At 36.5% G+C, this 25,812-nt stretch overlaps 1 protein-coding gene across 9 annotated transcripts in view; it reads right to left on the reverse strand.

Annotated features, from left to right (window-relative positions):
* Positions 1–7,534: 7,534 nt before the first annotated feature.
* Positions 7,535–25,812, reverse strand: part of POSTN (periostin) — a 53,494-nt gene continuing 35,216 nt past the window's right edge. The window contains exons 18-27 of one of the 9 annotated variants that reach the window (XM_075199014.1): positions 25,165–25,197; positions 23,587–23,634; positions 21,918–21,980; positions 21,600–21,698; positions 19,787–19,879; positions 18,673–18,756; positions 16,566–16,646; positions 14,306–14,374; positions 14,176–14,217; positions 7,535–8,673 (exon numbers count right to left, since the gene is read on the reverse strand). In XM_075199014.1, coding sequence (XP_075055115.1) covers positions 8,630–8,673; positions 14,176–14,217; positions 14,306–14,374; positions 16,566–16,646; positions 18,673–18,756; positions 19,787–19,879; positions 21,600–21,698; positions 21,918–21,980; positions 23,587–23,634; positions 25,165–25,197 — 656 coding nt within the window. In that variant the 3' untranslated portion in view covers positions 7,535–8,629. The remainder of the gene's footprint in view (positions 8,674–14,175; positions 14,218–14,305; positions 14,375–16,565; positions 16,647–18,672; positions 18,757–19,786; positions 19,880–21,599; positions 21,699–21,917; positions 21,981–23,586; positions 23,635–25,164; positions 25,198–25,812) is intronic. The other 8 variants (XM_075199015.1, XM_075199017.1, XM_075199019.1 and 5 more) reach the window with 8 other exon arrangements.

The raw sequence follows: 25,812 nt of genomic DNA on the forward strand, positions 1-25,812 counted from the left end.
TCCTTGGATCTCCTAGTGTACCAGTTATCGTCTGCCTGACCAAGTCTGTGGATTCTTCTAGTGTACCTATCTGCATGATAATCCGTGGCCAGTTTGCGGCTTGTCTGACTATTCTCTCCCTGATATTCCGTTCCCGGCTTGTCTGATAATTTTCTACCTGCCTCCTGGGTACCTGCACCACGTTGGTACTGCCGCTATTTCTGCAGCCACCTTCCTACTCTCAGTCCTGCAGCAGTTCCTTCTTTCTACTTGAGATCTTCTCCTTAAACCCGGACCTTGTATTACAAGCTGAGAACCTGAGGCAGTCCTGAGGCAGTCCTGAGAACCGCGACTTGCGGGTTCCCGACATCTAAGTCTATCCTGCCTTGCAGTGGTGCTTGGTGGACTCCGGAGAATCTGTTAGACTCCGCACCTCTGGTCTGCCTGCGCTAATCAGGATTGATACAGGTACCTACCAAAGTTGTAACGCTCTCCAATCTATAGGCCTCTGCAAAATTGTGCTCTTTTGGTTTTCCTGTTCCCTCACCAACCACTCCTTTTCAGTCTCTACATCTGACATCACCTCCACCCCTTACCTGTTGGCATTATCCAATGATCTCTTCTTGACCCCCTACTCTTCTCCTTCTACACCTTCTCCCTTGGTGACCTTATTAGCTCCTTTGGCCTCCAGTACCAACTGTATGCTGATGACACCCAAATCTGTCTTTCTTCCTCTGACCTCTCCCCTTATGCCTTGTGTCTCCTACTGTCTCTCAACCATTACATCTTGGTTGTCCAAATGTTTTCCTAAACTCAATATTTCCAAGACTGAAAGAATTGTCTTCACCCCTCCAGGGCTCCTTTATCTCCCCCTCCCTCTTTCTATTGATAACACTAAAATCTTTTCTGTCTCTCAAGTCCACAACCTAGGGGTCAACCTCATCTCCTCCCTCACCTTTAAACCTCACTTTCAGTTCATCTCCAAATCCTGCTACCTGTGCCTCAGAAGTATATCAAAGATTTGACCCTTTCTTACCATGGAAGCCACCGAAACTCTTATTCACTCCCTTGTAGTCTCTTGTTGTGATTAATGTAATCTCCTTCTCTCTGGCCTATCCAAATCCCACCTTGCCCCTCTTAAGTCTATCCTCATTACTGCTGCCTGTCTAATTTTTCTCTACTGATATTTTATCTCTGCTGTCTCTCTCTACCAATTGCTACATTGGCTCCCTGTAACCTACAGAATTACATTTAAAATTCTCACCCTCACCTACAAAACTCTCAATCAATCTCTCTTTCTGCATCTTCAATCTCATCTCTACCCACATGCCTTACCATTCCCTCCGCTCCACCAACAACGGTCACCTCACTACCTCACTGATTGCCTCTTACCACTCCCATCTCCATGATTTTGCCTAGGCTGCTCCCCTCCAGCGTAACAATCCCCCACACTCTATCAGGTTAGCCTCTGTTCTCCAAGGCTTCAAGCATGCCATTAAGACTCATTTCTTTATTCCAGCACATCAGCCCTTCTCCTAACTCATTTGTCTCGGCTATAACATCCACTCCTCCACTTGATACCACCCAATTTGTATCATCCCCTTCCCCTTTAGGATGTAAGCTCTCATGAGGGTCCTCTTTCCTTGTGTACTCCTTGTACTATTCCATTGCCCTCTGTTCCTCTTGGCCTGCTTCCTTAGCCCTATTTAATTGAGCTTGTTGAGCTTAGGCCTACATCACTTTGGACATTGACAGCATTCTCACTCAGTATCCCATATATGATCTGCATTTCCATGTTATCTTTAATTTTTTTTGTTTAATCAGTAATTCTGGCTTTTGAATTAATTTATTTTTCATGTATTACGTATTTTGTAATGTTCTATGGATTTTTTCTATTTATTGTGTCATTTACTTCACTGTGGACCTTTTATGGTGCTATATCATTAAAGATAATAATAATAATAATTAGTCTAACCTCCTAAAACTTTAGAACCTATTTTTTCTGATGTTCTCCTAAATTATTAATAAATTGGCCAGTTTGTGTGTATTACATTGCTCAAAGTGCTCCTAGAAATGCACTTTTCTGCCAAATGCAAAATAGGTACCATCAAAGTACACGGTTAGTCCCGAAGACTACCAGCTCTAATGTGGGAAAAAAAATCACCTTGTTTGTGGATTATAAATCACCCTCTGCACAGCAAAGAGTGCTCCTTCACAACCTGCTTATTTAATTACAATAATTCCACTACACAAATGGAAATCTCAGTTCTGTACTTCTCAAAATAACAATATGTGTGCTAGTGTGCCTAATCCGCACGTTACACAGAATTTCCTCAATCCACCCAACTCTTCCCTCAGACTGTGCAGACTTCTGGGTCTCAGCAAAGCAGCCATCATCCTCCACAATCCTTAACTTAGCACTTAACATTGTGCTTCGTAATGTACCTCCTCCATTTTTTTTATTAAAGCAGGATTTGAACTACAGGGAATTGAAACTTTTATTTTCAAAGGTATTGTAAAAGGGGAAAAGGTAAACATTTGCTAGGAAACTTACATGTTGGCTCCAGATCAGCAATATCTTCCTGTGCAATTCAATACAGGATAAATCTTTTTCTGTTTCCTGGCTGTCAGATGAGTCTGACTCATTCTCTGTCACCTTATGTACCTTTGTTTATTTCATTCATGGTGAGCTGGCTTTTTAATTACCTAATTGTATATTCTTTCTGACTTGCTTACCCTTTGTCCATTTTTATGACTTTTCATTTTTCATGTATTCTTTATCTTTAAACCAATAACTCTTAATACTATAATCAATAATAAAAATCTGTTAACATTTTTTATAATTTTTTCATAGTAAATACATGAATCAGGATGTTCTTAATGCATACTGTACAATGCGTGTTTATAGTATATCATCCTTGTACTGTGCTATCTAGTCGCGGGCAGCATAGTGGCTACATGGTTAGCACTTCTGCCTCACAGCACTGGGGTCATAAGTTCAATTCCTGACTATGGCCTTATCTGTGAGGAATTTGTATGTTCTCCATGTGTTTGCGTGGGTTTCCTCCGGGTGCTCCGGTTTCCTCTCACACTTAAAAAATATACTGGTAGGTTAATTGGCTGCTAACAAATTGACCCTAGTCTGTGTGTGTGTGTGTGTGTGTGTGTGTGTGTGTATGTTAGGTAATTTAAACTGTAAGCTTCAATGGAGCAGGGAAAGATGTGAGTGAGTTCTCTGTACAGCGCTGCAGAATTAGTGACGCTATATAAATAGATGGTGATAGTGATGATGTGCTAGTTAACACTATCAGCTAGCATTTACACCTGCCCTGTAGCTGGTCCAAATGATACAGCTAAAAAATACTTAAGAGGACTTGAATTGGCCACATCTGCATTGGCACGCCCTCGGCACGTCCTTACTGTACATTGGCTCAAGTCTTGGGCAGTCCTGTCATTTGCCCAAGACTTGAATTGCTTGCAATTGCGCTCATTGGTGTAAGGTCCGTTTCTGAGCATGCTCAGATCTATTTCTCACAAAATACGGCATACAAAAGGACCAGGGATTTAAAAGACATTTCATATGTCACACATTCAATCCCCTTTTGTTGTAACTTAGGCATTCTAAGGCATTCTTGGCTGCTGTCTCCATTGAAATTGCAATAGACACTTTACTGTCCAATGTTAACTCTGGTGTAGATAATATTCTCTTTTGAACACTTTCACAGAGCATACCACAAAGCAGCCTGTCTCTTATTCCATGTGAGAAGCCCAATCCAAATTGAGTGTTCAGTTAGCCGTCTCAACTATGCTCCATATGCAGAAATAAAATGACTTACTTCCTTTACGAAAATGAAATCTTTCTGCAATCACTAGCGCATTGGGGTTCAAATGGTTCAACAGAACATCAACAATTTCTTGAAACATTTTGTTGGTGGGTTTTACTGGTGTTATTAAACTGCACAAAAAATTGTATGTCTTCGACCCCTTTACATTTAGTTGGACTGACACTTTATTTTCTTCACTAGATAAACACCTTCCAGAATCTGCTTAGTAGTTTAAACTTGTATGAGCGATATCAAAGGGAGACGAGGTCCCTGTCTCTGTAAGTCATCTGTAATCATCTTTTTTGCCTTAGGTCCTATCTACGAGTTATCCCTTCAACCACCACCTACCACATCTCAGCTGCTGAATTGACTATATACAATGATCTATATCGTGGTCATTGGCTACAGGAATGAGATGGACCATGAGCCTTTATGATGGATAAATAGAAACTCTACTACTTGAAATATATGGATTGCTTCAAAACATTTAATTGCTGATCAGTCATGATATAGATAATCAACCTGTGGTCTTCTAGCTGTTGTTGAACTCAAAACACCCGCATGCTCTGAGGCTGGCAGGGCAGCTGGGACTTGGAGTTTTTGAACAGCTGGAGAGCCTATGTCATACTGCAATATATACATAATATAACTTTATCATGAGCATACATAAAAACATATTAATTAGACTCTTATCACAATGGACACTCAACCTTAGAAGATAAATTATTTTTCTAATTAGGGTTACAGAAAAAAAACTGAGGAATGGGAAAATTACACACTAGACAAGAAAGAAACATGATCAGGCACATTTCTGAATTGTTTTTAGCGAAACACGATAGAGTATGTTAAAATGACTGTAATTACTCATGTAGCCTTTGTTAGTGTAATTTTTAACAATAGGGATTTTGTGTGCTAATCATCTGAAGACATGGTCCTCTGACAATTTTCCTGGGACAAGCTTTCTTTGAGAGATGAGTTTGAAAAATATTTTACTTACTGCCTTAGCACAAGTGATTTCTCAAAAATATTTCATGTCATATTCCAGGCTAGCTGTCTTGTCCTGCTTCAGTTTTGGGTATTAATATAATTTCTATCCTGTTGATGTGCTTTTGGAAAGTTATGTGATAGAACCTTTATTTCCCCCTGCATCTTGGGGGACTTTAATATCCCCATAGACAATCCCTCTGACCATGCTGCTTCCAAACTTCTCTCCCTCTCCTCCTCCTTTGATCTCTCTCAGTGCACCGCCTCTCCTTCCCACCGCAATGGCCTTTCCCTTGAAAGGGCTTTCACACCTCAGTACTGTGTCCGACCTGATTAATTCACCTTTTCCTCTCTCTGACCTCCATCTCCTTACTTTTAACATCTCCCCACCCCTCTCTCCTTCCCTATTTCATAAGGTTACTCCCACCAGGCGTAATATTAGCACCATTGATCCTGCCATGTTCTCCTTCTCCCTGGTCTCACTCCTCTTTCCCATTATTATTATTATCATCATTATTATTTATTTATTAGCTGCCACGGATTCCATAGCGCAGGATACATGACAAGTAACAAATAGATGTGGTAATACATATAAGTAACACAGATGAGTATGAGTAATGCTATGGGGACTCACACAGAGTGCAGCAAAAGACATGACAGGATGAACAAGAGAGTCAGACAGTAGACAGACGTGGGACAAGAGGTAGAGAGGACCCTGCCCACGAGAGCTTCCATTTTTTCTCTATCAACTTTGCTACCCAATTCACCTCCATAATTGAGTCAATACATCATAACATCTCCTCCCAGCAGTCCCTTCTTGTCCCAGCCTCTCCCCCCTCTCTACCCACTTCAATACAGTTTTTGCCCCCTCCACTCCACCAGAACTGCCTTCACTAAGGTCACTAGTGACCTTTTCTTCACTAAATCCAAATAACACTTCTTCTTTTTTTATCCTACCTGACCTCTCTGCTGCCCTTGATACCATTGACCACTCCATCCTTTTACAAACTCTCAAATTTATAGGCCTCTGTAAAGCTGTCCTCTCCTGGCTTTCCTCTTACCTCACCAACCACTCATTCTCAGTCTCTACACATGACTCCACATCCCCCCTCTTTCCTTGCCTGTTGGGAGTTCCCCAAGGTTCCATTCTTGGCCTCCTACTCTTCTCCCTCTACACCTCCTTCTTTGGTGCCCTCATTCGCTCCTTTGGCCTCCAGTACCACCTCTATGCTAATGATACCCAAATGTGTCTTTCACCCCCTAACCTCTCCCCTTCCTTTATGTCCTTATCCTCACATTGAAAGCTCTCAATCAATCCACTCACCCTCTACATTTCTTCCTGAGTGAATGGTTGTCAAGGCAACTTGTTGGGTTAATATGTAGCACTCTGTTTCAACATTTTCTTCAGAAAGGTCTTTCAATAATAGCCACAGGCACCCTGAGACCACCGGCGCCACAACATGTGGCCCCCACCCCACTCCACTTGTGAATAGCCTAGATTTTTATTTTATAATTATTAATTTCACATGGTTTTTATTTCACAATCTCCCAAAAAACTCAAACACTGAACTCATTACTTCCTTATTTTTTAAATAAATACCTAGGGTATCAGCAGTTTTTACTATATTATGCAAATAATCAAAGAATACTCAAAGAAGAAGTACTGTTTTTATATTATTGGAATATGGTCCCTACCAAGTATCTTAACTATCTCCCTAACTGATTTGAAATTCATCAAAGTTTTAAATTATAGCAACTGTTCATTAAGGTTTGACATTTCCTAGAGTCTCCATCCATTAGCTATTACCTCTACTACTGCTATGGGTCACACAAATTATGTGACCCATTTGCCATAAAGCAGCCATTTCTGCATCCTAGGACATTACTTACCACACTTTTCTTAGACCTTGTATAATGTATATTTGTCATGTTCAACTATTATAATTTTGCTAAGGAATCTGGCCTATCATGGAATGGGTGTAGCCAGTGGCAGAACTACCATTGGTGTAGCAGGGTCCCATGGAGATAAAGGGGCCCACTGAATGGGAAACTAACAAGCTGGTGGCCCTGGTTCCCTCCTCCCCACACCGGGGCCACCAGCTCACTAGTTCCGCCTCTGGCTGTGGCCTTACAATAAATGAGCCTGCTCTAGGTGGAAAGGGTACTATCTAGGTGTATTATTTCTGTGACTCAATTTGTTGCAAAACATGATCATGGCACTCTTATAAATACAAAGCTGTGGATTTGAGTTTTATCAAGCTATTATTTTGACAACAGACTTATTATCAGTATGAATCACAGTATTTGTGTCACTTTATAAATATTAGCAGGCTCTGCAATTCTGATTTTGATACTATCTGTAAAATATAAGCAAAATTATGGTTTTAAGAACTAAGACGTTATTTGTATTTAAAAATGTGAGTAATCCTACGCAGTAGCTCTGTAAATATAGCACAGCAAGGATTAAAGCCCAATTGTGCCCAACCACTGTGCATATACAGGAGATTAAATATATGTGCCAACCTATACACCACTATAAACACTTGTGTTTTAAATTACAGTGTAAGTTAAAAGTAGTTTAAGTATCTATCTAACTCTTATTATTTGCTTAGTGAGGCTGTCTTTATACATGATGTTGGTGGAATTGTTTGTAAAAAAATAATATTTTTTTCTCAGTAACATGTTCTGTGTTCAATGGAGCCAGAATTGTGCATTTTATACATAAATAAAATAAATAAAAAATAATGCGTAATTCAACCACATTCTTTATTGAGTATTTGTTTAAGAAACAGAGGTATACAGGCACACCCATTAGCTTTGTTTTTAAAGCCTTTAAGTAGAAACTAATATTCTAAAACAAAACTTTAGAATGTGAAAGAGAATCTTATTTTATTCTTACAATAAATTTGTATATTAGGATTTGGTGATTCTGGAATTGTAGACATATCATTAAGTCACTGCATTAAGCACTTGTGTTCTCCAACATGTTTGTGAATGAGAAGCCAGCAGTATTTAAATGACATGCCCTGACATTTCCTAGGGCGCTGAAATCACACAATAGTCAGAAAAGCAGCATAAAAGTCACACATCAGATTTATTGTGATTCAATGTTTTTTTGACAAATAAACATGATTTGTCTTTCACAATCTAAAACCTGATTTTAATTTAAATTAGTTTCCCTTTAAAGAAAAGGTAAAGTAAACACTTCTTCCCTAGCATACTTAATTGCATTGCAACAATTGAGGTTCAACAAAAGAAAAAAAGAAAAAAAAAAAAAGAAGAAGAAAGCAAAATGACTCTCTCATTTTATGCATAAAAGTTATAAAAATGGCATAATTTACAAATGAACCCTTTTTCAGTTAGTATCAAAAACTAGCTTTGCCGGACTTGATAAAAATAGAAAGCACCAATTGATGTAAAATTTCTGAACCACAGAACAAAATCTTATAAGAAACACCAACAATTCTGAGATTCAATGTCTCCTTAAGGTATATTGGTCCACCATTCACAAAGTGGCATAACTGTCTCTAGAATTCTTTTCTAAATATTAGTACACAGCACAACATCACAACCTACTGTATGTAACAGAGGGTAAATTATTATGAACAATTCATTTTATTGATACATTCAGCATTTTTGTTTGATTTTATGCTTCAAATACTTTATACAAATCACCCTCTTAAGAAAATTTATAACAATAACATTTTATTTATTGATGTAGAAACAATTTGTGCAAGATGTCAGATAGTCTGAATGATCCTTATCCCAAGGTAGCATACTCCTTAATATTTTTAAAAAGTAGATCTTTCATAATTCTTCAGCAACAGTCCCAGCACATGGATTTATGATTGATGACTTCTTCTTAGCTTCCTTTTCAGTGGTTGACCTGACAAAGATGAAAAAAAAATCTTTTTAATTCCTGGTAAAAGAAATGTTCTTTTCCATAACACTGACACATTGAAACCTATTGCCAATGTGAACATTGACCATACATTTCACAAGTTTAGCTCCTCATCGGTAGACTTGAGGTGCTTGCTTTCAACCTTGTTCAATGTTAGATGTACAGAGCCGAGCACACATACAACCAGTGTGAAAAATCAATTGCTTTATTAATATATCTTGCATACCACCCAAATAGTAGATAGAGGCACACCCTAAGTCCACCTTGTATCTGAAGCAGTGTCTCCAGTTACGCTACAACTCACTCTGCTTGAGAACTCAAACCATTCAATCCTTTTCAAAAGAGCTCCAGTGAGATCCACTGAAAAAGACTAGGTGGATTGTATAATCCTGGTATGAGCAAAAGCGACAAGCTCTAGTTAACAGGAATAGTGGTCCAGGTAATATATTGTTCTGAATTCACTGTTGCTACACCCACCAAATTGATCAGTTTACGTATATTTGTAATACAAATTTAGATAATATATTTAAATTTAATTAAGTAAGCAAACTGAACTGGCTACATTGTCAGAAATTTAAGCATATCTTCATATGTAACCATGATTTTTGTCACATTATGGAGTAGTAGAAAGGTGGACAACACGGTTAATAAGATAAACTAGAGTCATTCTCTAATGAGGAAACAATATTACCAACTTATTACAGTGATTCAATAACTGACAATATAGGCACTGGCTTACACTTAACATATAGTTTGAGTAGTAAGCCAATTAAATTTAATATGCATCTAGCATATAACATGCTTGAATCCACATGTTTGATCATGTTATCTGATATGTCACTTCATTCTTTCACTGCAAAGTCGATTGTATATTTTGCATCTGGAAAGCTGTACTTGCTGATGTTTCATAAGAAAAGCAAATATTCAATCCATTAATTAATCAATTTGACTTATAAAGAAAAACTCTTCAGTAAACAATGTATAACATTAATTTGGTTCCCAACTATTATTTTGCATATATTGATTTTCCTTTAAATATACTATACTGCACTTAGTTAATTCAAAATAAGATTATTGTAAATGATTTCTGTAGGCAACTTTATTTTTTAAAAAGTTATTGAATGACCGAAATTGTTTTAATAATTAGGTAATACTGTTGGTTCTAAATGTCAAGGATGTCTTCAAAGTTATTTCATAAACTTATCTACTTGCATATCATATATCTCTTATTATATAGGCTTAGAAATAACTCCTTTGTATTCATTATTTTGGCAGGAGTGTAGTGTTACATGCGGCATTCCTTAGTGACATAAAAGGATAGAACAACTAATTTAGACTGACTTAAGTGCATTCATCTGAAAATACATTAGAGCAATGCAATTCGAAGCCATCCAAAATTAGTTGCTCAGTATAACCATTTCTCCATGTACATGGAAAGTAAATGTTTCTATATTTTGCCAAAATCCAACCTCGTATGGCACATGCAAATGCATAGGATTCACCTAAAGCAATACATTAACAGAACTGCAAATTTAATTCCACATATAGCACCAAAAATACAAGAATGTTATAGATAGTGCAAAGATAGAAACCAGTCTCAGCGCACTGTAAATATATTATTTAAGGTGCAGAATGTATATCTGTGCACAGAGGAAATAAAAAAAATAACACGCATATGTCTCAAAACAACCATATAGGGCACAATGAAAATTAATTTAAAACAGGCTTATGTCATGAACTTGATATTTCACAATATCTTGGATGGCAACAGCAAGTACTGATAACACAAAATGACAAATAAGAGTAGTAGTTATACCCCATTCATACTGCACCAAGAACCCGGGTTTTTGCAGAGGTACGCTGAAAAACCCGGGTCTTGGTGCAGTATGAATAGTCCAACCACAAAATCCGGGGTCTAAAATCCCGGGACTTAGACCCGGGATTTTGGGAGGGGTAATTCCCGTGTTGGACCCCGCTCGCCTGCAGTATGAATGGTGCAACCCGTGTAATTCCCGGGTCTCACCATTCATACTGTAAAAAAAAAAAATTGGTAAGTAAAGAAAAAAGATTTTAATTAAAAAATAATACATAACAAATGTTTACTTAACTTATTTTCAGCCAGCGGTGTCTCCGGTGCGTTGCCGGCTGTCAGGGGGACCTCTGGGTACTAAAATGACATCATTTCTAGTCCATTAGAAATTACATCATTTTAGTACCCAGAGGTCCCCCTGACAGCCGGCAACGCACCGGAGACACCGCTGGCTGAAAATAAGTTAAGTAAACATTTGTTTTGTATTTTTTATTAATTAAAATCTTTTTTTTCACTTTTTTCACTTTATGTATGAACCCGCCCGACCCGGGATTCTTCTTATCTATACTGCCCTGTGCCCCGGCAATATCACGGGTTAACAACATGGGATATTTCCGGGGCGGCAGTATGAAAGTGGTATTAGATAACTCCTAGCCTGATCCTATTTAGGCTTAGGAATCTGACAACAGAGTCAAAAAGATTTCCAATGTTATATATTGTATTGCTAAATATAAGCTAATGTATTGAATAATCAAACTGGATAAAAATCACTCTCTAATACAAAATGCCAAAGTTAACAAATTAGTTAACCTTTGCAATACAAACATAGTATGTCAGAATTAATTTATTGAACACTTATATAATAATAATTTAAAAAAAACTATATTCACAACCTCAGTTTATAAGGAAACACAATATTTTTATGTCCAGGAACATAAAATTGCAATAAATTGAAAACGCATATAAGCATTTAGGAATTTGTGACTAATAGGAATCACATAATTCTCCAAGTTATTATAATATTCCAAAGTATCTTGCCCGATGGGTGGTTTCCAGCATGGATTATGTCTTACTGTTCCTGCTAACAAACTTTAGCTTGACATCATTATAAGTTATAACTGTTCTATCTCACTATAGGATTGTCTGATTTACAAGAGACCCTTCTTTTATTATATGTCTCTTTCTCATTGTTTACACCATAAATTATTTTCCAACAAAAAATAGACATTGTTATGTTCCATGGCAATTCAGTCTGTATAGACATCTGCTGAATATGTTTTAGCCTCTTAACAGTCTTCAAAGCAACTGTTTAAAATTAAGTGCACTGAGCTAAATAGTGTACATGAAATAACTGAAGTGTTCATACTAAATATGTCACCATATCAGTCCTCTGCAGCACATTGCCATGTTAGGAGGTGAGTGCTAGCTTAGCAGACTTGCTGCACAGGAATGCACTGTGTGGTTCAGCCGCGGGCTGGGAGGTATCAGCCCGGGGGGGCGCACAGGCGGTCGCATCACGTGACGCGGCCGCCGGTAACATTAAAAAACTTATTACATCCACGGCGGGGGACGGGGGGGAGGTGGCTGGCCCGAACAGCCGCTAGACTGAGCGGCCCGGGTGCCCGCAGCCCCCCTGCCCCCAGTCCATACCGCCCCTGGTGTGGTTTGTGGATTCATGAACAGGGACAGTTTAAGATCTCATTAAGACTGTCCTAAATACGTGGGAGAAGCTTCAGCTGCCTGTAGTGGAGTTCAGAGGTAATACTTTATTTTTTAACAGCACTGAAGTGGTATGTCAGGTTAACATTAGACAATGTATTTAGACTTCATTGTTCCTATATGAAAATGTACATTCTTGTTCCATGACCAGGATTCCTGCAGGTCCCAAAGACCTCATCCTTCTGTTCCTCTGTCAGTAATAGACAGTTCTAAAGGGCTCCACACCAGGGGAGGGTGGGCAAATTTCAGCTCTGGGGGCAAGACTTGACTCAGCAGCCTATTTTAAAGGAAAAAAATGCAGGTGGCCCAGTGACCCAGCCCAAGGTAGCCCACTATGGGACCGGCCTGGGGGGCAGATGCCCCCCTAAACCCCAGCCTAGCTTGCCCCTGCTCCAAACCATAGAGAACTTGAGCAATAGTGATAACTGTAAGTATACTCAGAATACATTAATTGCATATACAGTTTATGGTGTTCATACGTCAGTTATTGCAAACTGAGTATGGTCCATCCTTCCATTACTATAGCTGGTTCCCTAGACAAGGTTCATATATAACATACATTTTCACACTTATTAGCCCCAAGCAAAACTCAACTAGATTACAGGAAGAGTCTGATCGCATTACTCCTGAACATTTAAGGCATGTAGAAGCTTGATTATAGTAAATCTTAATGTTTTGACTTCAAGTCTAAAAGTAGAGTAATCATTCTGAGTTTATATAAATGTCTGAAATAGATAATGGTAACAAAACAGCAAGTATATTTACAAAGTAGTTATAAGCTTGATAAAATGTACTGATTTTTTTAATCAAAAAAAGAGAAACTAGAATATAATGATATTTTGATAACTATTCTCATTTTATTTTGGAACAAATCAAGAGGTCATGTGGAAGATTAAAAGAACTATATTCCCTTCTCAGTAGATGCCCCTAGTTTATGTTTTATGGCCTAGTTATATTGATTGATAACCTGAATTTGCCTCTATATTTTGTAATACCTGTATTGATGTGCATATACTGCCCCCCCATCCCACCCTCCATGTATCCCCCCACCCTTCTTCCGCCCATTGTACTTTTTGCTTTCTGTACCCTATAACTGAATACCCATAATAAAAAATATTGTTGAAAAAAACCCAACTATATTTAACGATTGTAGCTAATTTTGCACTTAAAACAGTTGGCATTTCAGTGCGTCACCAACACTGTTTATGACAATAAAATCATAGTGGAAATGTAGACAAAACAGAAGAATGTAGATTTATTCTGTTTCCTTCATTCCCAACAAGTAATGGTCTGAGGATTAATTGCCAGAATGTGTTTTCAATAAATACTAGATCTGGGGTCTAATTGGCCAAGTGAAGAATGACCACATATGGTTCAGATGTGGTTGTGTGGTGGTCAGGGTGATTGACCAAACTGAAATGGTCTGTAGGCAGTTTCGTCGCCAAATGATATTACACAACCAGCCTTGTGGAAAGGCCAAATAGACCCACTACTCTTTATGGTAAATCACTTTTAATATGTCTTTTCCTTTATATACATGGGATGGAAATTTGTATTGAAGTAGCCAAAGGAAAGGCACCATGTATGCTGTGGATGCTTGAGCATATCCAATGTTTGTGATTCCACTATGTCTATACATGGCATTTTCCAGTCATATGGGACCCCAAATGATTTAAAACAGTTGGCTCCTATGTATACGGGGGTAAGTTAAATGCCGTCCTGCACTCACAATAATATCATCATCCAGCTTGATATACCAGTAGGATCGACTAAATCAAATCACATCTCCATGGGGAAGAACATTCATTGGTGTCTTCCAAGGCCCATAGATAAAGTGGTGTTAAAATATTTAGGGATGAACACTTTAGAAAACCTGTTTCTAATATCTTCAAACTATAAAACCATCCATGCTTTTTTGCATAAAAATCATTGACTTTATTAGCAAAAGTAAACTATACCTTGTATCCTTCTGGTACTCTGTACTCTTCTAACCTGAGGTTCTAAATGAATCAAATAAAAATGAATTAGGTTATGAAAATAATTCAATACAATCTTTACAGTAGTGAGTAGATGTTAAAAGTGAGAAACCTTTCACAATCTTTGAGATTTGTACTGTTTCTGATGGCTGGCTTTCAATTACTGTGGAAATCTGTGAGCCTGGAATATAAACAATGACACTCAGAAGAAGTACAATGATATTATTTTGCCATTAAGCAAACTATATCAAAGTGAAACATGGCAATTTGCCGAAATGTAAGTAGTTTCATTCCATGAAGTATCATTGAGTATAATGATACTATTTGTTCTTGGAATGTACTTACATTTCTTACCTTAGACTTCTGATGGCTGATTTCTGTCCTTTTTCGAACAATCTTCTCCTTTATGTCAAATTTTATACAAGCATTTTCCACAGATTCCCAATGATTGAACTGTTATATTTTTAATGTCTATGTCCCTTTTTTATTGTTTCAAGAATGTAATGAATCAAGATATATAGCAACAAGTATATTGTTGTAAAATATAGACTCAAAGGGCCTGATTCATTAAGGATCTTAAATTAAGAGGTATCTTATTTCAGTCTCCTGGACAAAACCATGTTACAATGCAAGGGGTGCAAACTAGTTTTCTGTTTTGCACATAAGTTAAATACTGATTGTTTTGTCATGTAGCACACAAATACTTGATAGCTTATTTGTACACTGAAATTTAAAATTGATATTTGTGTGCTACATGAAAAAACAGTCAGTATTTAACTTATGTGCAAAACAGAAAACTAGTTTGCACCCCTTGCATTGTAACATGGTTTTGTCCAGGAGACTGAAATAAGATACCTCTTCATTTAAGATCCTTAATGAATCAGGCCCAATGTGCATGTCACAGTTACATGCGAAATGTCTGAACGGGTTGTATCACCCTTTCTGTTGAAGGTTAATCACTACACTTAGGTGGTAGACACACATCAGACTTCAAATAATGGGCTGTTCTAGGCCAAAAAATGCAACATATAATTGGATGTGAACTGATCATATTAATTAATAATAACAACAACAACCTAAGTTTTATAAACAGTATCACCATATACAATTACACAACTTCAATTTTAGTAAGACCATTGAAAGGATCTTGGAAGATGTATCAATTTATCTTGCAAGCCTAAATGATTAACATGCAAAATATTAGTCCATCTTGTGTGTCTATCACTTGAAACATTCTAAAGACCAATCAGCTAAGACACTCCTATTTAAAAGCACAAACTTCTGGGTATGGCAGCTCTTTGAGTCTCTGCTTTATTCACTTGGTATTTAAAACAAGACTTACGTCAGTGCTGAGATGTCAGTGTATAGAATACAAGTTTACAAGAATACTTGCTTTAAATTATAATTTAGCAGATGGAATTTTTCACTTTTGTACACACAAGTTAATACAGCTGAAATAGCTTCTCAAAACACATGTACATGTAAGCTAATATACAACTATTGATACAAATATGGATCGATAAATTTACGGACATCTATCTATGGAATAGTTTACATTTACATTGCACGTGTGTTTCAAGATGATTGTTATGTGATCTAAATTGCCTGTAGAAAAATATTATAGCTAATTTAGTCCAGGCTTGACAGATACCAAAGTATTACTCAACTTAGTAGTCTACCTAAAAAATTGTACAGTGACCAGTGACTATTTAACACTAATTATTTTGTTCTGGCTTCTATTAATGATTAATACAATAAAACCCTTACATATTGCAAATACAGGTATTGATGCAAGATAATAATCATTTGGTAAGTTTACATATTAACATTCAAAAACATACAATTCATTTAGTACATAATGTTTTTTTTTCTTTTAATTTTCAACAGCTTATTAGTTTTTTTTTTTATTAATTTATTGTTAGAAAACAAAATTACTAGTCATTAATAGATTTAAAATATTTTATTTCATTTGTAATGAGAAGTGTCAGAAGTTTACCAAACACATGCCATAAAGAGGGTTAAGGGGAGGAATGAATATTTATGTTTTTTTTGTTTGCTTTTGCTTTCTTGTTGTTTTTTGTTTCTTTTTTTTGTATTTACACAATATGTTCAAATAAGTAATAGAAACCAATCCAACAGTGTAAAAAAATGTTCATTTGCCCCCTTTTGTTAGTTTTTTTTAAAGACCAAATTGACATTTTGAATTTGAATATTGACCCAATTGTTTTATAGGATAGGACAGCTAATTTGCTAAGTATATAATGTATAAAAAATTAATTTAGTCTTTAAAAAGAAGTGATTGCACCAGATAGCTTACCATCACCAACAAAACCTTGTTATGTGATATTAGTTGCTCAGTTGCACTCACTAACCTCCCTGGAGAAGCCTTTTCAGCTCATCGTCTTCAAGTATTTGTGAATCACCTTCAATGAACTTGGAAACCCTGGTGACTTCTGATAGGATACATGTTTATGGCATCAATGTTCAGATATATATTTATGAACCAGAGAGTTGACTACACCCAAACAGCAGTAGATATTGCGCATAGTGCATGGAGAAAATGTAGTTATATCAAATTTAGGGACCATTAACAGTATTGAGCACCCCGATCTTCATTGCATTATATGATCAATGGACAAAGGGTGAAAAGAGGTTCACTTAAGAATTATTCATCCTTGGGAAAACGCTGTCTGTGCACACAGACCCCCTTGCTATGATGAAGGAGCATGGTTTGAAGAACTAACAGGATGTCCTATCTTCCTTGCCCATTTTCCATCATCTGTTACGGTAAAAGGCTTGTGGTGTGAATGGGTGCATTTCTTCATAGTGATTAATGATCTTTATATGAGCCTCCATTCATCCTTCACCCACAAACAATAAATGCAACAGAGAACCACCAGTGTGAGACACCAGTAGGCAGAAGATTTTTAACAATGGACAAATGTACAGTAATCCATGTCCAAAAAATGAATTACACAGCTATGAACTATAAATACACTTAACTATAAAAAGCACTTGAACTATAAAAAGCACTTAATAATATAAACCTGTTGGAAATAAAACATTGGGAAGCAAATGGTTAACAGTTTACTAAGTAATCTATTATTCAATTGACTAAAGCTTATTGTAATGTTTCATATTGTTTAGTTCAATATTTTTTATTTAGGAATATTTTTATACTTGTTCAAGATATTTTTCATTAACTCATAATCATGGGTAAGGGAGTGAAAACTTCGTGGAGCAATTATAACACGTGGTTGAGCTTCTTGCCCAAATCATCAGAACAATTGAATAGGTTGTTCAACTCTATGGGGTAAATTTTAACTATGGGACCAAAGAACCCTTTCAAACTATTGATAATTGTTTTACTAATTATAATAACATGACCTGTATTAAAATAATTCTGAATGTTATGTTTCAGGGCATACATCCAGCACAACTAGCTAGCTATAGATTAAGTTATGCATTGACTAGAATAATTATGTGTTCACTACACAAAACATGTTCACTAAATACATATAAACGTCCTGTCCTAAGCATCTTTTAAATATCTTTATTTTTATTATTATTTTGCCGTAGTGGTTCACAGTTTAATACATATTTGTCACCTTGCTGGCATTCCCCTAAGCTCTGTCACTTTGGCTTAGTAGTAAATAGGTTTCTTCTTTACTAAAGGTCAATAAGGTTTTGACATAAATGGTTCATCTAGATCTTAATTTTGTTTTACATTTAAATAGCTATTTATTAATGTCTGCCCATTGATGGTATTGTCTGACACTGACTTTGATTTATCTCTCTGTGTCTTTCCCTTCCTGCTCTCTCTGTCAGGCATATTTTCTAAGCAAAGAAAGGCCCTATCCCCAAGAATGAATGTTTTCATTAGCGATATAGTTTCTCCTTATCTATCAAAGGGTATCACCCACGATAACACTGCTAACGCCCACCGAAGAAAAGATTAGCCATATCTCATCTCTGAAAGCTTCCCATGCAAAGTATGGGGAGGTCTTTTTAATAAAGATAGCGGCGGTACTTTTAATCCCTCTTCTGATATTGCCATCTCAGGATAATGAGAGCGGAAGATATTCAATAAATTCATTATATCTATTTTCCAACAAGTCCTGGTGTTCAAATCCACTGTGAATGCATGAACCGGCTAGCTGGGTCACTCATGGGCATATCCCTGGAGAATGATCCAACGAAGGAGAAAGTTAAGCCTTACAGCTCCTGGCCAGTATTGTCAAGAAGCTGAGCAAGACAGCTGACCCGCGATATTTATTCATAAATTATGGCAGTAGGAGGTTTTCCATCATTGCTATAAGCGGCGACAGAAAACCATTCCTATCACCTGATTTTAAAAAAAAATGGGCCATTTGTTTGCCTCTCTCTCTACTTTTACAGTATTAATAATCTGTCAATGTTTCAATGTTTGCCTTCACTGATGGGCTATTCTAAGTGTGAAACTTGTAAGCAAATACCAACCTTCTTCTAGCCTTCTTGTGAGTTCAGCATCATCCAGGTCAGATTCAATTCCAGTAGAAACACGAGTATATTTTATTCCAGGGCCTGCAAGACAGAAATGTAAGAAAATGTGAAGCCAAATTTGCACCGTTAAACTTCATGTTATCTCAGCCCGTCGTTTCCAGAAACCAGATGACTATGGAGAAAAGATTTAATTGTTAGTAATACTTAAGGTTTTCATATTCTGTGTGCAACTTAAAGCTTTACGCCTTAGGGTAGAATGAAGTATAGAGCTCACCACTTTCTTGGTGATATACACTTACTCAACCTCAGACTTGGAATGTTTTATGACTGACATTCATGAATATCTGTAGACTCATCAGTTACTTTTATCATTTTTTTTTTTCTACTAAACTTTAAAAGAGATGCTAATATGAGATTAAAGAACGATAAAAGCCTCATCATCATTTCTACTTTACCTCCTTGGATTACTTTAGTCACTTGCATTTCGCCTTCCTTTACCAGTTTAAAATCTGGCTCACCTTCAATCACTCTAGTGATCTTAATAAATGTAGGTTCTGATAAATTTGATTGTAAAAAAAAAATTAAAATGAAATTGCAAATTACATGAATTGCTAAGACTTTGGATAAAAAAAAATTATGTAAATTATAAAAGTGTTAAATGAAAACAAAATAAAATATTTAGGTTGCAAATTATCATGAAAGAACTATTTGGTTTACTGTGGCTTGGCAGATGCCCATATTGTAAATGTGTACAGCAAAGCCGTAACTTAGAATTCTAGCGCCCTGGGCGAGAAAGGCAAATGCCGCCCCCCTAGCCCTCAATTTTAACCAAATTAACCTAAAATTTTCCTAAATTGTGCCACCCTTCAGCGTTGCGCCCTGGGCGGTCGCCCCCTGTCGCACAGCCCTAGTTACGGCCCTGGTGTACAGGACATACTCTAGGGTCATCACGCCATAGCACAGAGATATTTAACAAACTTTAATTTTTTTTCTCAGAGAGAATGCTTATCAAAACCATATTTTGTTTGAAGTATGAGCCACACAACATAAATTACTATTTTCTGTACAAATAAAGAAAGGCAAAAGTCCTGATTTTTTTTTTTTACATTACCTCCTTGGATCACTTTAGTCACTTGAATTTTCCCTTCCAGATTAAACTCTGGCTCAACTTCAATCACCCTAGTGATCTTAGTAATTGTAGGTTCTGATAATTTCATTGTAAAAAAAAAAAAGTAAAGAAATTGTAAAGTAGATCAAATATTAACAATGCATATGTAACATATATGCAATTTACTTTTTTTTGATGGGACATTTCTTAGATGTCAACTATCATGTTAACTACAATTCTAAACACAAAGGGGTATATTTACTAAACTGCGGGTTTGAAAAAGTGGAGATGTTGCCTATAGCAACCAACCAGATTCTAGCTGTCATTTTGTAGAATGCACTAAATAAATAAAAGCTAGAATCTGATTGGTTGCCATAGGCAACATCCCCACTTTTCCAAACCGCTTAGTAAATCTAGCCCATAGACTCAAATAGAACTTGACACTTTATGGAATATATATATATATATATATATATATATATATATACACACACTATCATGTTTTACTTTACAGTGCCATCTTGAATTACTAATGGCTTAAGTTTAACCTTAATTACCAGTTTTACAATTTGGTCCACCACCAATCACTCTAGGGATAAGTAGTTGTTGATTTATTGTGAAAACAAAATACTTGCAATGAATAAAAACTGAATAAAGTAGTACATACACAAATAGTTTTTAATATAATTGTATTTAAGATATCAAAAATATTTAAACTATACATTTCAAACCTCGCGGACAAGTACATTTATTGTAGTTTACAGATTTTGTGTACAATCAGATTGTTTAAATAACTGTAAAGCAATAGGGTATTTATTATTCTGGCACATTATATATATATTCATATTATCTATCAATGAAACAAGGCGGAATTAAAACGTGTTAGTGAAAATAAACAAAACAAGATTACCAGTGACTTTAGAAACTCAATCAGAACATATACTCAAGCATGAAACTGGGGCCTAAATAAAATGAAATCATAAGATGATAACCATGTCCTGTGTACAGTATCTATTCTGTATGTGTGTGTATTTTTTTCACTTATAGCGGCAGATAATTTTCTAATTGATTAACTGAACATATTGAGCAATTTATGAGCATAGGTTATCCACTGAATAACCACAGAACACATATGCACGGTAAATACACTAACTGTCTACAAATAGACTTTACCAAAAGCAAATGTGGTCCAAAGCATATGTATAAACTTCCAGTGGAATGCGTAATAATGTAACGGTCAAATGTGTCTGACCTGCACCTCGCCTCATCTCTGATAACTACCTCTCATTCCTGGCTACAATAATTCTCCTATGAAACTCTATATCCTTTCAGACTCAGCAGTAAAATCTTTAAACACTCTCTGAAAACCTACCTCTTTGCTAGGGCCTACCCTAGTCCTAATTATTCTACTCACGCTGGTACACACTCACTGTTAACACAATCTCTAGACTGAGCAACACTCACTCTTTTTGTCTCATCTTATCCTGTACGTACCTATTTTATAAATGTTCTGATTTACTTATGGTCTGTGGTACTTAATAGATTAATAATAATAAGAATAATAATAAGTAAAATAATAAGAATAATAACAATATTTATAATTTAGCAATATCTTTGAATTATGTATTTCAAATAGTAATAGTGCATGAAGGTCATGGCTGATAAAAAAAAAAAGAAGGTTACACGATACAAGTGTTGAAATGTATTTAGATTTGCATATGAAATATAATAACATCAGTTACCACTGGTATATTTGCACCATTACATAACAGCAAGAGAACATAAAATATATATGTGAAAAGGCAAAATAAATTACCTCCTTGAATGACCTTGGTTACTCTAGTCTCTCCTTCCTTAATCAGACTGAATTCTGGGCTTCCTTCTATGACTTTTGTGATTTTGGTTATTGTGGGTTCTGTTACAGAAAATGAGCAAACATTATTAATTCACTGCATGATTAAACAAGGAATGCGTTTTCTTCCTACTTTCATATGTCATATGTCTCTTTTAATATAAGTGTTGGCATTGAGTAAAGTCCAATGTTGAACTGAATAATCAAAAAGTGTGCTGTGATGGATATATAGTATGAGCTTGCTGTTAAATGAAACTGTCATCAAAAGACATATTGTATTACCTCCTTTGATTATTTTAGTCACTCTGGTTTCTCCTCCAGGAATCACTCGGACTTCAGGTTGTCCTTCAATGTTTTTTCAAATTGACAAACCAAAGTAAAAACAAACAAAAAAGAAAAATATAGAAAAATTCATAAATGGTGTAGATAAAAGTGTGATTTTAGAACAGTACACGAGCGTCAAATGACTAATTATCAACAATGTACACAATATTCCACCCTCAACCTCAAACATTAACCATATCATTTCAGGCATAGGCATATATAATATCCCAATACACACAAAGCAACACAAAAGCCAAGATTATCCATATCTGGTTTTCAATGTTTGACACTAATATGGATTACTTGGTTTACAAAGATGACAAATTTACCACCAAATACAGAAATTGGCTGCAGAAATTTCAAGTTGGTCAGTCGATGCCATTTGGTATGCTCTTCCTTCACTATTCTTGCAGAGCAAATTAAGAAAACGAGTAGTTGATGCGCGAGTCTGATATTTGCTTGGAGTTATTGCCTTCATGTACATTGATGCAGAGTTTTTCACAGTCACAAAGGGAGTCATTTCTTCTGCCTGGTCCAGCCACAGTCATTAAATGTGAATTTCGATACGAAGGTGTACACATAACACACCACATAAACATTAAATATGTTGCACAAATGTGAACACATAACACATTCTGACAACTATATTTTCACTGTACATCAGGGTACAACTTATAAAAAATGTTAGTATCATTTCATACATGGTGATTCCGTGAGCAAACAACACAGCAAGTGAAAGCATGTGAAAGAATAAACAATTGGTGTAACACCTGCGTTTAGGAAGCAGCATTTTATGTGATTCTGTTGTTTCTCTTGTACCTTATTTATCTGTATTATTTTATGATTATTTTTTGTTCATTGTGAGGCGCTACAAATTGTGTGGCACTATATCAAGAAATGATGATAATGATGTGACAGTAAAGAGCGGCAGATATCTGCTGTTAATATTTATCACTCACTAAAGTCTACGGGATGTGCTCTTTTCTTGCAGATAAGATATTTCCAAAGTTTAATGCTCACAAGCACTACATATAATGATTCCACCTAGCAGATACAAAAGCTGCTGGAATCTAAATTCATTGAAATGAATGTAAAACTCTCCAGCCTATCATTTGCAAGACGTAAAATAAACTATTCAAGTGTTTTTCATCAGGGAAAAAAAATACACCCAGAAAAAAAATGTTTCTAAGCTTTTGTAAGCAGCAGGATTATGCTGCTTCTGAAACACAGGTGTGACACCAGCCTCAGGCAGTGAATACTCGTGAGCATACAGACAGCATGTGACTTAGAAAATATATGAAAAGGTGCAACAAGACAAGGACGATTGTAAAATCAATCTTTACAGTTCTCTGAAAGATTTTGTGCTTTTAATAGAGTGGTACAGAAAGCATGTCCGTGAAGCAATGTGAGGGAGTGAGTTCAACTATATATGTTGCAAAATTTTACATGCAAACAGTTTTGCAATCAAGTTTTTAAAGGTAATGAAAGCATATTATTGCTTTCTGATCAGATCAACAGATCCCGGAAACAGTGACAGCAAAGAAAACATTCAGTGTCTGCCTCTGTGGATGCTTGGCCAACAAGCAGTGTGTCTCAAACCAAGAGAGTAAACTGATTTAGGGAATACCTGAGTCTGTATCCAAAGTAGCTTCTTGTTCCAAAGTCACCTCTGATTCTTTGTAAAGTAATACATATAAAGTCTGTCATTATAATTAGCTTATATCCCTGGTTTAAAAGGGGATATCCACATGGGATTGGGGGGTAGGCACACAGACAGTTTCCCCACAGAGGACAGTGATTGTCCCTTCCTTGAAAGTCCCTTCTTAATTATTCAGGTTCTGCCAGGGTTGTTTCTATAAAGAGGCCAAATGGAAATTTGCCCTGGGACAAGCATGACAGGAGGCCCAACATTAAGCTTTCTACTAGGGGAGCTAAAAAAGAGGCATTAAGGAGCACCTCTCTCAGTCTCCTGAGCAACTACCCTTTGTTTTAAAGATGGCAATCTCCTCTTTCAATGTGATTATCAGATCCCCTTGTCAGATTTTGAAAAATACCCTAAACGTCAACTTTATATCATACTTGCTTACTCTCTCGGAATGTTTCAGGGAATCCATATGGAATTCAGGCAGAGAAGGCAACACTTCTGGATCTCGCTTCACTTTCTTTGGAAGTGAGGGAGGGGAGGGACTTACATAGAATACTTTGTCCAGAATAATAATGAAATGTAAAGAATAAAATATATTTTTAATATTTTGTATTCTTCTCTTTTGAGCAACAAGTAGAAGTTACTCCAGTTGTTTTACCAAGAGTCAGGTGGGACACTGAAAAGAAGGGCAGCATCTGATTGGAGCAACGGATAAGGCCATCTAGTCAGCTGCTTACTTTAACTTTCCACTCTCTCCAAACCATGGACAATCTGGACTATTCACAGTCAGTAGTCCCTGCAGAACGGAACATGGTGCAGCAGTTGAGTCTAACTAATTGTAGGGTTCAAAGAAAGGGACCCTCACTGTTCTGTTGTGATCAGATCTGGGAGACGGTGGATATCCCCTTTAACATTTTGCCTTCAATGTTGGACGTGATTAACATGAAACCACTCTGCTTTGACAAAATGACTGCATGACATATTAAAATGTCCTAGTCATCAGAGGTCTTCATCCACCTCTCAAGAGAAGCAGGTGGAAAATATTTTTAAAATATTTTAAACATTTAAAGATTGTGTGAGAACATGTGTGATCTAGTGCATAATTGCCTACTATCCCAGAATATCCAGGAGACTCACAAATTCTGGACTCCCAGGAGAACAGGGCAACCTCCTGGGTCCTAGACACACTTAATTAAATTGCGGAGGCGGGGCTTATGGCACAAATCAGGCATCATCGTGACCCTGCCCCCTGCCATATGCCATAATAGGCTACAACTGATTATGTGCTTTAGGAGGTGGGGCCAAATGACTAGATCCGATGAGCCCCATACCCACATGCCCAACTGCCCCCCGCATCTCCCGGAGGCCAACTTGCCAAAGCTGGCAAGTATGATCTAATGTGATATTGTAAAAATATAAATATGGGATTTTCAAAATGCTTTAGACATTTATAACTTTGAATAAGAATTAAGTATATAAATAGTTCGAAAATAAATGTATTTATAATGCAAACTACCGTACAATAGAGCATGCAGTATACCAGTGTGCTGCATATTGTACCTTGAATAACTCTGCGAATTGTTGTCACTGGCTCTGAAAAAGACAAGTAAAGAAAAAAAAAAAACATAAACAACATATATGAATAAACAGGAAATGAGCCAACTAATAAAAAAGAATAAGGTTTGCCCCTTTGGTATTTCTGGATGCCAGATTCGTGGCTAGAGATGGGATCATTGAATGATTTACCCCCTGGTAATCCTAACTGAATGACTACAGTGATTTTCTAGGACAGGTCTGTCACCTGTAGAGCTGTGTTGCCCCTTTAAAAAAAATAAAAAAACAGTGGTATGAAACACAACTAATGAAACATCGCTGTCTAGATATCAAAGTTTCATATTATTTGTTCAACTGCAATATGTCAAAATGCCATTGTGGCCCTTGTAAATATGAACAACAACACTGTTAATAGAAAGTATCAATAACGTGATGGTGAGATGTTGGTGCCTGCCATATATACATACATATATGTAAAATACAGTAAGAACTGTACACAAAGATATAAAATGCAATAATTCATTATATCCCACTATTTAAAGACATGTTGACACAAGCAGGAACATGCAGTCATAAATTTTTATATCTGATGAATTCTGATCTTTAACCTCCGTAAACAGGAGTTGCTGGTAGTAAAACGGACTATAGCACACT

Source organism: Mixophyes fleayi, chromosome 2 (assembly GCF_038048845.1).
Source record: "Mixophyes fleayi isolate aMixFle1 chromosome 2, aMixFle1.hap1, whole genome shotgun sequence".
Classification (NCBI taxonomy): domain Eukaryota; kingdom Metazoa; phylum Chordata; class Amphibia; order Anura; family Limnodynastidae; genus Mixophyes; species Mixophyes fleayi.